Source organism: Mustela nivalis (assembly GCF_964662115.1).
Source record: "Mustela nivalis genome assembly, chromosome: 14".
NCBI lineage: Eukaryota > Metazoa > Chordata > Mammalia > Carnivora > Mustelidae > Mustela > Mustela nivalis.
In genome coordinates, this window is record NC_139033.1 from 91,773,422 (window position 1) to 91,790,535 (window position 17,114).

The 17,114-nt window shown below is 41.5% G+C and overlaps 1 protein-coding gene across 6 annotated transcripts in view; it reads right to left on the minus strand.

Moving 5' to 3' along the window:
* Window positions 1-17,114, minus strand: part of GRK3 (G protein-coupled receptor kinase 3) — a 118,368-nt gene that overhangs the window by 86,168 nt on the left and 15,086 nt on the right. For 4 of the 6 annotated variants that reach the window (XM_082698797.1, XM_082698795.1, XM_082698793.1 and 1 more), the window contains one exon: window positions 7,213-7,289. In XM_082698797.1, coding sequence (XP_082554923.1) covers window positions 7,213-7,276 — 64 coding nt within the window. In that variant the 5' untranslated portion in view covers window positions 7,277-7,289. Of the gene's footprint in view, window positions 1-2,321; window positions 2,509-7,212; window positions 7,290-17,114 lie in introns of all 6 variants that reach the window. The other 2 variants (XM_082698792.1, XM_082698794.1) reach the window with 1 other exon arrangement.

Consider the following 17,114-nt stretch of genomic DNA (forward strand, 5'->3'; position numbering starts at 1 on the left):
CAGAGGGAGAGAGAATATCAAGCAGACTCCATGCCCAGCGTGGAGCCCTGCTTGGGGCTTGATCCCATGACCCTGCGATTGTGACCTGAGCTGAAGTCAAGAGTCAGATGCTAACCACTGAGCCACCTGGCACCCCAAGAAATGTTTTTTCAATACATGTATTCAGACAATTGGATATCCACTGCATGCAAAAAAAAAAAAAAAAAAGAATTTAAACCCTTACCTCACATCACCACACAAAAACTAACTCAAAAATCAACCAAAGGCCTAAAGGTAAGAGCTAAAACGATAAAAACTTCCAGAAGAAAGGAAGAAAATCTTCATAGCACTCAACTAGACAGAAAAGTTCTTAGATACGACACAAAAGTACAATTTTTAAAAATGTATTGGTTGAGTTTCATCAAAATTAAAACCTTCAGCACTTCAGAAGTCACAATTAAGAAAATGAAAGGGAGTCAAGCGGAGAAAGACAACTATCATATGATCTCCCTGATATGAAGAAGTGGTGATGCAACATGGGGGCTTAAGTGGGTACGAGAAGAATAAATGAAAGAAGATGGGATTGGGAGGGAGACAAACCATAAGTGACTCTTAATCTCACAAAACAAACTGAGGGTTGCTGGGGGGAGGGGGTTTGGGAGAAGGGGGTGGTATTATGGACATTGGGGAGGGTATGTGTTTTGGTGAGTGCTGTGAAGTGTGTAAACCTGGTGATTCACAGACCTGTACCCCTGGGGATAAAAATATATGTTTATAAAAAATAAAAAATTATATTAAAAAAAAAAAAAAGAATTGCTAAGAAAATGAAAGGGAAAAGCCAGTCACTGGGAGAAAATATCTGTAAATCACACATATGATAAACAATATAAAGACAATTTCTTAAATGGACAAAAGATTTAAATAGGCATTTCACCAAAGAAGATATAAGGACACTAATCAGCGTAAACATGTTCAGTGTCACTAACTGTTAGGGAAACACACATCAAGACCACCATGAAGTAACCACGAGACCCACGAGATTGTTAATGACCAGAAAGACAAGAGCAAGGGTTGATGAGATGACGGTAAGCCTGGAACTCCCATAAACTGACACCAAGAATGAAAAGTACTACAGCCTCTTTGGAAAACTAGAGTGATTTCTTAAGAAGTAAAACAGGAGCATACCAAACGTCCCAGCAATTTCAAACTCCTTGCCGTATACCTAAGAGAGATGGAGACCTATGGCCACACTTGCACATGAACACTTCCAGCAGCACTGTTTTATAACAGATGGTGGGAATAATCCAAATGGATAAGAGAATTTGTGATCTATCCATATGATGGAATATTAATTCAGCCTCCAAAGGGGGTGAAGGACTGGCAGGCACAATATGGCTGAACCTCCAAAATCTGACACTGAATGAAATGAAAGAAGTCAGATGCAGAAGACTATGGGCTAGACACCGCAAATTTCCACTCACATGAATGGGAGTCAGTGTTACCAACTGAGATGTTCCCTGGCAGGAGGTGATGTAATGTTACATTAGCCATGTGTTCTTGGAACACGAGGGTAACATTTGCATACTTAGTGAATTAAGTGCCTACTTTGGAGTCTCCTTATAATCAGAAACACCGCCCTCTAATTAGAGTGGGTAGGCAGACAGAGGAGCTAAGTAGATTGTCGACAGACGGATGGAATTTATCAAAGCCCATGCACCTCACTTGCATATTAGGAGATTACTTCAGTGTATCTTATAGAAAGAAAACAGTAACAAAATCTTTATCAGAATCAATCATTTCATTTGACTGCCTTTCAGTAATAACTAGTATCCTTTAAAACCATTCTTTGGACAAGCCAAACCAAGAACACTGTGTTAATACCTAAATGCAGAAGTTGTACTGACAGCAAATTAGGGACCAGGGTAATTGATGTCCATTATGACATACAATTTCTGGATAAGGAGGAGAAGGAAGATAAAGCAGCCTGTCACTTATTTTTTACTCTGAAAACTGGCAATTAAAAACAAAATTAAGCATTTATCCTGCTATATCAGTTTTATCTCGCTGTGTAATGAATCACCACAAACTCAGTGACTTGAAAACACTACCCATTTCTGAGCTCACAGTTCTGGAGGTCAGAAGTCCTGGTGGGCCCCATTGGCTTTCCTGCTCGCAGGCCAGGACTTACCTAGAGGCCCAGGGGGATCTGCCTTCAACCTCATGCAGACTGTGGGCAGAATTCAATTCCTACGGTTGTAGGACTACGATCCTGGTTTCCTTGCTCAGCACCCAGAGAGCACCCACAACCTTCTCACTCAGTGCCCACCCTCCTTCCCCCGTACCTGCAAAGTTGGGAACGCCATATCTAATGGCTCCCGTGCTTCGGTCTCTCTGTCTTCCTCTTCTGCTGCCAGCCTGAGGAAATACTCTGTTTTGTAAAGGGCTGCTGCGAGTGATGAAGCCCACCCCGAACACAGCCTTCATTTCCTCTACAAAATCTCCTTCACTGGGTTGCTCGTGGGAGTCATGCTTGGAGGCCAAATTCATAGGAGCTGCCTTCAGACTCAGCCAAGCACATCTACCTTTCCAACATAAACCACACTTATTTTTTTAAAGATTTCATTTATTTTAAACAGAGAGAGAGAGAGAGCATGCATTTGAAGGGGAGGAGCAGAGGGGGAAAGACAAGCAGACTCCATGCTGAGCACAGAGCCTGATGCAGAGCTTGATCCCACAACCCTGAGATCATGACCTGAGCCGAAATCAAGAGTTGGACGCTTAACAGACTGAGCCACCCAGACATCCTCCTACATGAGCTATATTTGAAGGCAACCAAATAGCCTCAGTTGATGAGCAGAAGTAATAACGATGGAGGGAATGGCATAATTAGAAAACCCCCATTTGGCAGCTCCCTAAAAATATAAGCGATTTAGGCAGCTAGCGTCCAGGAAAATGAAACCAACAGCAGATGACAGCTTGATGGGGAACTGCAGAGCTGACCATACCTGAACCCACTCTAGAGCCAGGACTACCAAGCAACACCTACGTGTCACGTGCCTCCAGCCACAAAGTACACAGCACCACCTGTGAAGCACTCTTGCCAAAACAGTCGAACCAATCTAATAAGCTGTTAGAGCTAGCTTTCAGCTTACAGGAAATACAGAAAATAGAAGTGCAATTTAAATGATCTCAGAAAGAAGCGAACAGAAAAATCCAGAACGTGGAACATTCTGCAATACAACTGACCCAGTTTCTTCAAGAAGTCAATTACCTGCATGGGGAGAGGGGAGGTGAAGGGCAGGGTCACCTGTTCTTGGTTAAAAGACACATTACTGCCAACTACAATATAAGAACAATATTTGGATCCTGATTCAAACCAACCAAAAGTAAATGGACATTTTTAAGTTAATCAGAAAAAAACTGACTGTAGACTCAGAATTATAATAAGCATCATCATTAGATATTAAACTAAGAATCATCATCTTCATTGGTTGGGGTAGAGATGAAGGTTGTATAAGAAAACACCTGTCATTTTTAGAGATGCCTATAGGGCTGAAACCCTATAAGGGGCTTGCTAATTGCTTTAAAATATTTTGGCGCACACAGAGAGGGGATGGACGAGGCTGGGAGAGCAGAATGTTGCAAAAGAATGAACATGGGTAATGCATACATATGAGGAACAATTAGTCCACTTTGGGGCATGACTCAATATTTTTATAATATATACAATTCCATTTCAAAGCCTTTATTCATGGAGCATCTGTTGAGAACCAACCACCATCTTAAGGGTGTCACAGACATTTCTCACAACTGCCTTATGCAGTAGGTACTATTCTGACCCCCACTTTTATAGGTAAGGAAACTAACGACATCCCACCTGGTTTGGGGTGGAGCCAACAGGTCAGCCAGTCAGCCTTCATCTCAACAAAGCCTCAGAGGCTAGTGAAGGAGAGATTTCTACCTTTTCTGTATCACAAAGCATTTTCACACATGCTTGCAGGCAATCCCCCAAAACCATGTGCTCACCATCAGCACCAGGGAGGGTGGAAGGCAGAAAAGGAGCTGACAGGCAGGGGATACAGGGGGAAAGGGAAACAACAGAACCACAGAAAAGTAAGGTGGTGACACATGGAGTCAGTCATCGAAAGGGGCTGATGGAACAGACAGACAAGACAAAGGCAAAGGAGGTGGGGGGTGCTGAAATGGGAAGATGGAGAACCTACAGAGCTGGCCCCCTTCCCCTCTGCCCCCACCCAACACGAGCCGGAAAGGAGAAAGCCGGAGAGCAGGAGGAGAGGCCAGACAGACACTGATCGGGCGGCCATGCCGGACATAGCTGCACAAATGTGTTTGGCCAGGTGACCACGGACTCTTCTCTCCCCGTCCCGTCCCCCAGGCAGCTACTGTTCTTTCCTGTGACCTTCCAAGTTTAGACTCAACTTCCCCCGACTGGCTCCATGCTCACAAAGGGGAAGGAAGGGAAGAGGAAGAAATTATTTATTCATCTAAGCACCTTTTAAAATTCTTTAAAACTGTTTAATGGTGATAGAATTCACAGGCCACCAGTGTCCCACGAAGCTGCCCTTGGGACAGAGCCCATGTAGCTGGGCCTATGGTGCGAGGCCACCCTCATGCCAGTAAGTCACTCGGGTCAAGGGCTCCTGGGGCCAACCACCTGTAAGGCTTGGATCAAAACAATGGGAAAGACATGCCTGGGGGCCTGCATGTGTATTGGGGGGATGGCAGACAGGAAAGGTGTGAGGATCAGAAAACACAACAGGAGAAAGAATCCTCAGGACATCTTACAGACTGGCCTGAGAGCTCAGGGGAGAGCAGGTTTGCCACAGTCCTCCAGTATGCCTTAGTAATGGGGAACCACATGCTCCAATTACTGGTCAAGACCCGCCTTCCTCCCATGCCAGCATTATTTATAATAGCCAAAAAGTGGAAATAATCCAGACATCTGTTGACAGACACAAGGATGCATAAGACATGGCACAGCCATATAGTGGAAGACCGCCGAGCATTGATAGGAATGAGCTCTTGGCACACGCTTTAACATGGATGACCTTGAAAATGATTTGTGAGGAGCCCCATGCAATGGCCACTTATCATCTGGTTCAATCTAGAATGCCCACCACAGGCAAATCTATAGAGGCAGAAATTAAACTGGTGGTATCTAGGGGTGGGGGGGTAGAGTGCCAATGAGTATGGAGCCTCTTTTTGGGGGGTGCTGAAAATGTCCTAAGATGAGGCTATGGTGTGGGTTTGCACAAGGCTGTGAACACACTAAAAAGTACCGAACCGTATTCGTGACAGGAGGGTATTTTATGCTGTGTAAAACAGATCTCAGTAAAGCTGCAGATCGCTATTTTAAATTCAACTAAAGAATAAGTCGTTCCTTTTTTCCTTTCCCTCCCAAAGATAAGGCGTTTCTCTCTTATTATGGGGAGAGTTTTATTTTCTGTTCTTTAGCACAAAAGCAGAAGCAAAGGGGAACCTTTATACAGATGACAGTTAACCAAACGCCATGAACACAGTGAGAAGCAGCAATAAAACATGAGATGAAGGTCAAACACTTTTCACCAATCTGTTCCCATACCAAATCCTAATGACTGGGCAATTCTCCATCTGCTTGTCTGGAACCCAGCACCCAACTTTTGACCACTAAGGGGGACTAAAGGGGTTACCACAGAAGCTGTATTGCCTTAGTAGATGGCTAATTTGTAAACTAGACAAGAAGTTTACCAAAGTCCAAGACTTTCTGCATCGGCTTCTACTTTACTTGAACACAAAAGAGCATCATGACTCTTTCTAAAAGAAAAAAAAAAAAAAACTATCTGGTTCTTATGGGGTGACCCTCTCTACTGTACATTTTAGATTCGTTGTTTCTCTCCCAAGAGCCTTTCCAGAATGACCAGAGAAGGAGGAGGACAAATGAGAACAAGTCACCTCACCAACCTGAGTCACTGTGTCCTAACCTGTAAATGGCAGGGCCACCCGGATTCACTGCAAAGGATATTCAGTCTCAGTGGGGATCTGAGTTCCAGGAAACTTTAGTACAATCACAGTTTCTTGAAATTTTAATAAAGTCACATCCTCTAGGGTTAAAATAATTTATAAACCATGACACAGTTCCTCGGCAAACCTTCTCTGAATAATTGTGGGAGGCAAGTAAGGAGCAAAGGAAGGGGAAAAAAAGCTTCCCATTCTGTTATATTCAGCTAAGGTGATTTCATGTAAAATCCTAGAATTATCTTTTATCACATTACTATGGGCAGATCAACAATGCAGTCAGCTGGCAGGCCAAACGATAAATCCTATCCTATTGAGAACAAAATCTTGTTCAGGAAATTCCTGGACAGCAGGAGCTGATTTGGGGGAATAAAAAAAAGAAAAATAGGTAGATTCCAGCTCTTACATAACCCAGTGGACAGTCACCTCTGAACACACTGGCAGTTCTGTGGAAGGCAGGCAAGAACACGATAATCCATTGCTTTGCAGGCCTTGAAACCCCACACTCAAGCAATCCCTGCTCAGTCCTAATTTCTCCAGTCCTAACTGCTGATCATCAGAGAGCAGACCTATAGGTATATCCACACACCTGCATGGGCCAGGACCAGCACTGGGCAGAGCTGGGTACCAGCCGGAGAGAGATGGCTCCTTGACCTCTAGGCACTCTAGGGGAGTCCTGGTGACCCGCTAAGTAAATGGAAGGGAGTCACGGGGATAAGAGTGATTGACGTGGAGCTGATGATGACTGGGCAGCATGCAAAAGCTATAAATTAGCCCATGAAAAGTGGTAAGATCATGTAAGCCAGCCCCACGCTTTGGAAGGAGATGGCCAGCTACCGGGTTGCAGTATGTTATTGAAGACCCATGCCAATTCCTTGTGATCACTGTAAGTACAAGAGCAGTGAGGGAGGCTGGGGACCTCAGACTTGGGTCCGAGTAGAGTGTTTCTTTCTGGTTACCAACTATCCAATACTTTGATTTTGGCAACCTCCCAACTGCCTTAAAACCTCGAATCAAACTAATGTGTTTCCCAATAGTTTATGCACAAGACATTACCAGGGATGTAAGGAACCACTCAGTATCTTATTATTACATGAAACCTCCTTCCTCCCCAGCTGAGCTACAAGCCACCCAAAGCACTATGCATTTATACACAACGGGAATGCCACCCGAAACCACACTAGCTCACAGTATGCCAAGTGAGAAAGTGGCACTTACCAATCTTCTGATTAAAAATCTTGTCAAAGGTGATTTCATTTCTCTCCTGAAGATACTTCTGCATCACACTCCGGATACTGAAAAAGAAGAGGCACACGTTTTTAGAGGTGACAGCTTGTATCATGAGAACTATCCCCAGAGTGGACAACATATGACTGTCTGAGCTCAAGGCTGCTGGTCGACCAGAGAGCCCTCAAACTGACATCCACGACTGCACAGAGGGCTGATGGCATGGGGGGCATCATGGCTCCAGCTGGGGTCCTCTCCTGGGACTTAGGGCCGACCTGACATGTGGACTCTTGACCAAAAATAACTTAAGGACTGACTGTGGAAAGCTCGTCCTCAACACCACCGTTTGTCAAAATACACACGAGCATGCGCACATGTGACACATTCTACTTATCGATTAATGAGCTTCTTTCTAAAACAAAAGCAAATGTTCCCTGGATACATGACTGAGATTTTTTTAAAAAACCACACTTTTATACATCAACAATAAACAGCGAGAAAACATAATTAGAAGGAAGATTTCACTTAAGATAAAATAAGAAACACCAAATGCCTTGAAATAAATCCTTCAAAATATGTGCAAGAACTTTGTAGGGAAAATTACAAAATGTGTTGAGAGACATAACAGAAAATCTTAATAGATGGAAAAGTACACCACAGTTATGAACAGAAAGATGGAATACTGCAAAAATCCAACATCTACCCAAAGTTATCTATAAAATCATTTCAACCCCAACTCCCATCACTATTGCAGAGAGTTCTTCATAGAACAAAAAAATGATTACGTCTTTATAAACTGTATGCAGAACAACATGGGATCAAGAATAGCAAAAACGTGTATAAAGAATATCAAGAACAGGGCTTACTCTGAAGCTAAAATGAAGACAGGATAAACAAATTAAACAATGAAATGGAATAGAGAGCATATAAATATAGAACTTCAAGGTATAAGGCAGAGAAGGCAGAAAAATGGAGAAACTAGGGATTATTCAACAAGTGAACCAAAAGTGAATAATCAAATGGAAAAAGTAGAAACTGAGTCTCTATCATCCACTGGTGGGGAAAAAAATTGGAAGCAGCACCCCCCTCCTTTAAAAACTTATTAAAACAAACTATTTGAGGTACAATCTATATAATTAAATGCATATTTATATGCATCAATAGTTTTTCACATATAACTACCATCTTAATCAAGATATAAAATACCTTTTAAAGATTTTACTTATTTATTTGAGAGAAAAAAAGAGCACGAGCAGGGAGGAGGGGCAGAGGCAGAGGGAGAGGGAGAAGCAGACTCCCTGCTGAGCCAGGAGCCCCATGAAGGGCTCCATCCCAGGATCCTGGGATCGTGACCTCAGCTGGAGTCAGACACTTAGCTGACTGAGCCCCCCAGGTGCTCAAGATACAGAATATTCCTATCACCCCAAAAGATGCCCCTTTGCAATCAGTCTCCCCAAATTCTAGGATCCAGGCAATTACTGATCTCCTTTCTGTTAATGCAGATTACTTATCCCAGTCCTAGAATTTTAGATAAATAACATCATACAATATGTTATCTTGTGTGTCTGGCTTCTTTCACTTGACATAAGCAAGCTTCCTCCATACTGCTGTGTACATAAGAATTTAGTTCCCTCTTATTGCCAAGTAGTATGGCATTGTATGAATATTCCACCATTTGTTTGCCCGTTTATCTGCTGATAGACATTTGGGTCGTTTCCAGATTGGAGCTATTATGAATAAAGCCTCCTTAAATATTTGTGCGTAAGACTTTTTATGGGCACATGTTTTCATTTCTCATGGGTAAATATCTAGGAGTGAAATTGCTGGTCATATGGTTAATTATATTTAACATTATGAAAAACGGCTGAATTATATTCCAAACGTGTGATGTTACATTCCCACCAACAATGTGTGAAATCCCAGTTGCCCCATATCCCTTGTCAACACTTTGGTTGTCAGTCTTTTCCATTTTAGCCACTCTGTTAGGTAGTGTAGCAATAGCTTATTTTAATTTCCTTCTCCCTAATGAATGATGATGTTGAGTACATTTGGACATTATTGGATTACTGGAGTGCTGACATCTTCTCCCGTAAGATGTGCAGTGAAATCTTCTACCTACCTTTTAATTGAGTTGTATGTCTTATGACTCAACTGTAAATTTTCTATGTCCTGGAAACAAGTCCGGTTTCAGATTTATGTGATCACAATATTTTCTCCCAGTCCACACTCTACCTTCGTTGCCTTCATGAAGTCCTTCCAAGAGCACAAGTGTCTAGTCAATGAGATCCAATTTATTATTTCTTTGGTGTACCACGTGAAAGAAATCTTTCACATCCCAAAGTCAAAAAGATTTTTAACCTAACATTTTCTTTTAGAAATTTTTAAGTTCTAGCTTTAATGGTTAGGCCTATGACTCATTTCAGGTTACTTTTTGTGTATAATGCAAAGTAAAAGCTCAAGGTTCTTTTTTTCCCTTATAAAATCTAGTTATTCCAGCATTCTTTGTTGGAGGAAAAAAAGTATCCTTTCTCCACTGAATTATCCTGGCACCTTTGTTGATTCAACACTAAATCTGGGTAGGTCTGTCTCTCAGATATCCTGTTTCATTGATCTGTATGTCTACTCTTCCATCAATAATACATTGTCTTGATTGCTAGAGATTTAGAGTTGTCTTGAAGTCCGGTAATCCAACTTTGTTTTATTGCTTTTGTGGGGGTTTTGGTTCGTTTGTTTGTTCATTTTTTTGGCTAACCTAGGTTCTCTGCATTTCCATTTAAGTTTTTTTCCCCAGAAATTTCTTCCCAGAAAAAGCCTGATGGGGCTCTGACTGTTCTGAATCTATAAATCAGTTTAGGGGGAATTAACCTCTTAATAATATGAAGTGTACAATCCATAAATATGACATACTTCTCCATTTACTTAGCTCTTCTTTAATTTGTCTCATTGCTACATTGTAGCTCTCAATATAGAAGTCTTATCCTTTTCTTGCAATCACTTTCTCGGCTTTTGATATCAGGATATGATTCATAAAAGGAGATGGGGATAATTCCTTTCTCCTTTATTTGCTAAAAGAGTTGGTCACTGCCAGTGTTAATTATTCCTTAAATGTTTGATAGAACTCATCAGTGAAACCATGTGAGTAGAATTTTCTTTGTGGGAAGGTTTGAAATTATACATTATACTTCTTTCACAGATGTAGGACTACTTACATTTTCTGTTTCTTCTTGTATTAGCTTAGATAACTTGTGTCTTTTAAGTAATTTGTCCATGCCATCCGATCTGCCTAATGGTACTCAAAATAATGATTTTGAATGAGAAGCCAGATCAAAAGAGATTAAGACAGAGACAGAGAGAACACAGTGATTGATTATGAAGAGGCAGGAACAAATATTGAGGGGATGATGTATATGGTAAAATAATACACATACACACATATATATTTGGTCTCTGTCTCAGTTCTTGGCACAGAGCTCCTAAAACCCTTGGAATTTCTTAATGATAGAAGTATCTTATTCATAATAAGCCCTTTTCAACCCTCCCTGAGTTAATGCTAATGGAGGTAACTCTTGGCAGACCCATAGACAGCTTCAGGATGGAGCTAGTTGCCAGAGGAACCAACCATGTGATTAGAGGTTTGGAAATGTTTGCCCTAACACTTGACACCTGAGAGACTAGAGATTGAGTTCAACTACCAATTACCATGATTTAACAAATCATGCCTACATAATGAAATTTGGATAAAAGTTCTAGAACGATGAGGTCTAGAGAGCTTCCGGGCTGGTGAACCCATAGATGTGCTGGGACAGAGGTGTTCCTGGGAAGCCTTCCACTCCACCCCTTCCCAAGACCTTGCCCTATGTAACAGCCCCTTTGAAGTTCCTGATTTATATCCTTACAATAAAATGAACCATAAGTATGCACCTTCCTATGTTCTGGGAGTCGTTCCGGTGAACTATCAAACATAAGACAAGGGTCACAGGAACCCTCAAGTTTGCAGACAGACAGACAGTAATGCAGGTAGGACCCCATTTGCAGCTGGTATCTGAAGTGGGGCAGTCTTGTGGGACTGATTCCTTAAACTGGGAGTCTGTGCCAACTCTAGGTGGTTCGCATCAGAACTGAATCAAACTGCAGGACAGCCAGTTGGTGTCAGAGAACTAAGAATTGTTGGACGGTGACACAATGCATGTGTTTGTTATCTTAATTTTGGTAATGGCTTCACAGGTACAGACAAAATTTGTCAAACTGGACACCTGAAATATGTGGTTTGTTTTGTGTGAATTAAACTCAAAAAGTTGGGTTTTCTAAAACTATATCACAAGGGGGTGGTCTTCAAAACCTTGAGTATTGGGAATTCTCTACAACACCTGACCCTATTTCTTTAGCCAAAAAAAAAAAAAAAAAAAAAAAAAAAAAAAATTCTAGAAGGAAAAATGATGGATGGTAACCTATAGTTCAAATAAATAAATAAATAACAGGCATAATGGATGGATTTTCATTTTTTTTTTAAGATTTTACTTATTTATTTGACAGAGATGACAAGCAGGCAGAGAGGCAGGCAGAGAGAGAGAGGTAGCAGGCTCCCTGCTGAGCAGAGAGCCCAATGTGAGGCTCGATCCCAGGACCCTGGGATCATGACCCAAGCCTAAGGCAGAGGCTTTAACCTGCTGAGCCACCCAGGCGCCCTGGATTTTCATTTAAAACTCAATTCAAATTAAAAAAAAAAAAACTAATAAAAAATTGGAGAAATGTGAATATAGACTGAATATCTGGTGTTAGGTATTACTTTTTTAGCAATGGCCATGTATTACACTATATTTTTGTATTTTAAGAGTTCTTATCTTTCAATGATACATATAGAAATCTGACAGATGAAATGATATATTATGTCTACATCTGCTTCAAAATAATCTAAAGGGACTTAGGCGGTATGGATGAAACAAGACTGGCTAGGTGTTGATCCCACATAAAGCTGAGTAATGGCTGCATCAGATTCATTATACTATTCTCTCTGTGCATGGTTAAATTGTTCATTAAAGAAAGTTTTTTTTAAAAAATCAAATTCTGAGGGCACCTGGGTGGCTCAGTGGTTTAAGGCCTCTGCCTTCCGCTCAGGTCATGCTCTCAGGGTCCTGGAATCAAGCCCCACAGCAGGCTCTCTGCTCAGCAGGGAGCCTGCTTCCCCCCACCTTCTGCCTGCCTCTCTGCCTCTTTGCGATCACTCTCTTTCTCTGTGGAATAAATAAATAAAATCTTAATAAATGAATAAACAAACAAATAAATAAATAAATAAATCAAATTCTGGCCTCCAGACTCGTGAACCATTTCTTTACATACCTTCTCATCAAAATAAGGCCGACATACTATATATAAAACCATGTATACTGATTGGAGGCCTAATGAATTTTTTTTTTAATTTAATGCCAAAGGGCGCCTGGGTGGCTCAGTGGTTAAGCCGCTGCCTTCGGCTCAGGTCATGATCTCAGGGTCCTGGGATCGAGCCCCGCATCAGGCTCTCTGCTCAGTAGGGAGCCTGCTTCCTCCTCCTCTCTCTCTGCGTGCCTCTCTACCTGCTTGTGATCTCTCTCTGTCAAATAAATAAATAAAATCTTAAAAAAAAAAAAAAAAAAAAAAAAAAAAAAAAAAAAAAAAAAATTTAATGCCAAATGTTTGGAGATACATCAACTCTACCTGTCTTGACGTACTGGGGTTCTGCCCTATAAATACAAGGTAAGTATAATAAATACTATGTCATAATTTAAAATTTTTTTCTGCTCCTAAAGTTCTTGAAAGATCTACTCTCTACTGGCCAACGACTAGGTAGGCTAAGTCGTACTTGGACATCTTACTAGCAGAGAAACTACATAATATTTATGACCTAGTTAGCCAATTCCCATTCTTAAAAGCCTCTATATTCCCTATGAGGTTTAAGTCTGTTTATTCTGATGTCTAAAACAAAACACATTTAAAGAAATATCTCTAATGATATGTGACATATCACCTAAAAAAAAAAAAAAATGAGGGTGATAAGGTAGTTGTGAAGATAAGGCAAGATAAGAGTCTGCTTTGTAAGAAGTCAGATAGTAATGAGTGATTACCATTGCTGACCACTAAGAAACCCAAAAGGCAGATTTTTTAAAAGATGAGATGACTAAGCAGTCATACAAAGATTCAATTCCCCCAAAAGGAAATTGCTTTCTTTTATATGTAGTTACTAAATATTTTCCACTAACTGCTCATTAAACACCCAAAATAGAGCTACATTATCCAAAGTCACAATAAAAACTCCACCACTAGATTTAAAACCACTGCATTCTGCCAGATAGAGGCTGAAGAGGTCTGTAAAAGTATCTGGTGTGGTTTAATATCAACTCTTCTCAAAGTTCCTAGGTTCACCAGATCTTTGGCAGGGAAGTCTTGCATGTAATTTGCATAACATTAAACATTCCAGCAAGAGGCAATCTACATTTAGACAATCACAACCCAATTATGCTAAATGTGAATTTAAGTTCCTTTGTGTTTTTTCCTACAATATTTTGACAATCCATAACAGCTTTTTAATGCCTTTTTCTTTGCAATATATTACCTGATATTAAAGTGACACTAAAACATAACTTGAATTTCACCAGTCAGAAAAAAAAAACATCAACTTAACAAAAGTTGTCCCTGGAGAGATACAATTAGAAGAATGAACACATATACGGGGTCAGCAGCTTACCTAATCAAAGCTACTAAAACCTCAGGATTTAAACCGTCCCTTCAAATCGGTTACAATGATCACGTTGGAATCCATTCACCTCCATTCTCCAGAATACTTATGAGCCAGCAAAGCACAGGGGCAGCGTCATTCTATGGCTAAGCATGAGAAGAGGGACAAATTGAGGCCAGGAGGGTCTCCAACCGGGGTTAGAGCATCATCCTTGTTTCCAAGAGCAATTTTCCACGCCATTATCTTATTTACAAGATTCCAAGGGCCTCTCATTTCCCCCACCATCCGAACTCCTTAGCGTGTTACAGAGAGCTTTTCCAAAGGGGCTCCAACCCACCTCATCAACCACATCTGGCCACTGTCTTTCTCATGGAGCAGCCATGCTTGATTCTTGTCACCGCTCAATGATTCTGTAAATGCCATTCCTCCTATTGCCTCCTTTTTACCTGCAAACCTCCTGCCTATCCTCCAGGATCCAGGTCGGGTCACGGACACCGCGACGCCTTCCCCAACTCTTCATCAACTCTTGCAGCGGTAAGTCACTTGGATTTCCCCTGCAGGTCCTGTGGCATGTGTCCCGTGGCATGTCCTTCCCGTCCTGCTATACCACTTGCCCCAGTGTCCAATCAATATCCATGTATCTCCATGCTCTTGGGGAGGAAAAGCAATGCATTCATATGTTCGTGTAATCATTCACCCATTCATTCTAAAGGCATGAACTGAATCCTTTTTGTGAGACAGTAGGCCACTATGGGTGACACCAGGGATACACACAGTGAATCTTCCCTCATCTCTGCCCTGGAGGAGCCTTTGTCTATAGGGGCGACAGGAATAAACAGGAAGCCCAAGCCAATGTGGCAAGTAAGCTTCAACAGGGCTGCAGAACCCAGCCAAGTGAAGCACAGATCCTGAGGGACCACTGGCAAAGACGAAATGAGAGAGGGAACAGTGGAACCACTAGAGAAGGATAAGTCATGGCAGCCTGAACCAAATAATTGAACCAAACGGACAGAGGACAGCAGCAATTACACACACACACACACACACACACACACACTCACACACACCCCAGATCACAGAAAGCTTCCACTTTTAGACTCATTTATTTTTCTAACCATGTGAAAAGCATACCTTCATTACCACCCGTGAGATTAATGTCAGCTTTTCACGACTTTTTTAAAGCAAACACTTCCTTTCCAAGGACTGACAGATGACATTCAGTTTCTACCACTGGTAAAAATGCTGACTCACTGGACACAAGTCGCCTGTACTTCCTCGTCCCCTGAATGCCACCCAGACCTACCATTCCCGGCTCTTCCCTCAGACAACGTGAACCAGTCTGGGACCTCAGGGCACGAGCACGTCTAGTCTGGGCAAACAGATTCACAAACTAAAATACGCTCCTCAGGAGATCAGCCAATGTAATTTTTCTTCGAACTCTCTTTCAATTTGGTATATGGTACCTACTGTCCTATAAGAACACAGCGTGATCATATCCTCATATCCACTGGTCTTCTCCTTTGGAGTTTGCAGGTTTGAGGGTTGCTTACAAGAACCCTTTATTATACTCCACAGTTTAAAAAAAAAACATTCTCTCATATTTTTAATATTCTTATGATCATCTCACTGAACACTCTGGCAATTTATTTTTTTGTACAATAGAGAGGGATTATAGCTTTGATAGCCAGGAATAACACACCATTCTCTCCCCAACAGACACAAAATGTCACCTTTATTCATAAACCAAATTCACATATATTAATTGTACATACACACACACACACACACACACACATGGCTTTGTGTATGGGGGCTAGGGTTGTGTGTCTGTGCCTACATCAAAACCACAGTTGTAAAAAAAAAAAAAAAAAAAAAAACACCACAGTTGTAACTGCTACAGCAATGTTTCCTTTTGATGGAGCAGATTCCCCGTTGTTGCATTTTTTCAAAATGGGATTGGTTATCTTGGCCCATTCTTCTCTTCTAGATGAGGAGAAATTGACTTTGAAATTCCTTGAAATTCTCATTTGGATTTTGATTCAACTGCCTTGGACTTAAAGACTCTTTTAAAGAGAACTGATATCTTCCCAAACTGGGTCTTCCTTCCTATCTAGAACCATCCTGAAGCTCTTCACTTATCCAGGTTATCTTGGTCTTTTTATTATTATTATTTTTTTTTTTTAGATTTTTCTACTTATTTATTTGAAAGGGAGAGAGAGCACAACCAAGCGGGGGAGGCAGAGGGAGAGGGAAAAGCAGGCTCCCCAATGTGGGACTCGATCCCAGGACCCCAGGAAGATGACCTGAGCCCAAGGCAGACACTCAACTGACCGAACCACCCAGGTGCCCCAGGTTATCTTGGTCTTAATGAAGTTTTGTTTTTCTCCATACTGGGTCTTGTTGGTAATTAGGGTAGTTAGTGAGGTCTGGTTTAGAGCAACACATCGGAAAGCACTTATTTTAAAATAATTATTTTGAAATGTTTTGACAAATTAATATTCAAATAATTTAAAAATAGAAAGCTGTTAAAGTCATTTCAGTAAGAGAGACTTCGCATCACAGAGTTTCATTAGGTGCTGGAAGGATGCTTATAGGGTAGATCATCGTAAACGGCAAGGGTTATTATGTTTTTCCTACTAAGTTTAAAATAGTGGAGCTATGAAGTTCAGTGCAGTCTTTTGCACTCAGAGTGGGTGGTGGTGGTAAATGGATATCATTTTCTAAGGTTTCATTTCTTACTATGCTTTCTCTCTTAGAAAAATCCTTCTTGTGTGTGTGTGTGTTTTTTCCCCTTCATCATTTGTCAGGTCAACAGGTCGTAAATCTGTCCACACCACTCGGATTAGTCAGGACTCTGGCTACAAGTGAACGGACTAAAACCCTACCCACATCTTTGCGATTGGTGTCATGAAGTCTCTTTCTGAGTCACCTACTGCGGTTTCCAAAAAGCACATGGTCCTCCCCATGCCCCCTGCCTCGGCTAAGTTGTTGGAGACGGAGTCCGTGTTGCATCTGTGTGCATGCTCCCACGGGAGTTTACATCCTAAGTCCCCAGTGCTCTTACCCTGACATGGGGTCAGCTGAGGTTCCCAGCAGCCCTGCAAGCTTTCAGCGGTGATCCTCCGGTCTTGTCAGCTACTTTGTTGCTTTTAAACATTATCCTAAACATGGTCAACCATGCAAA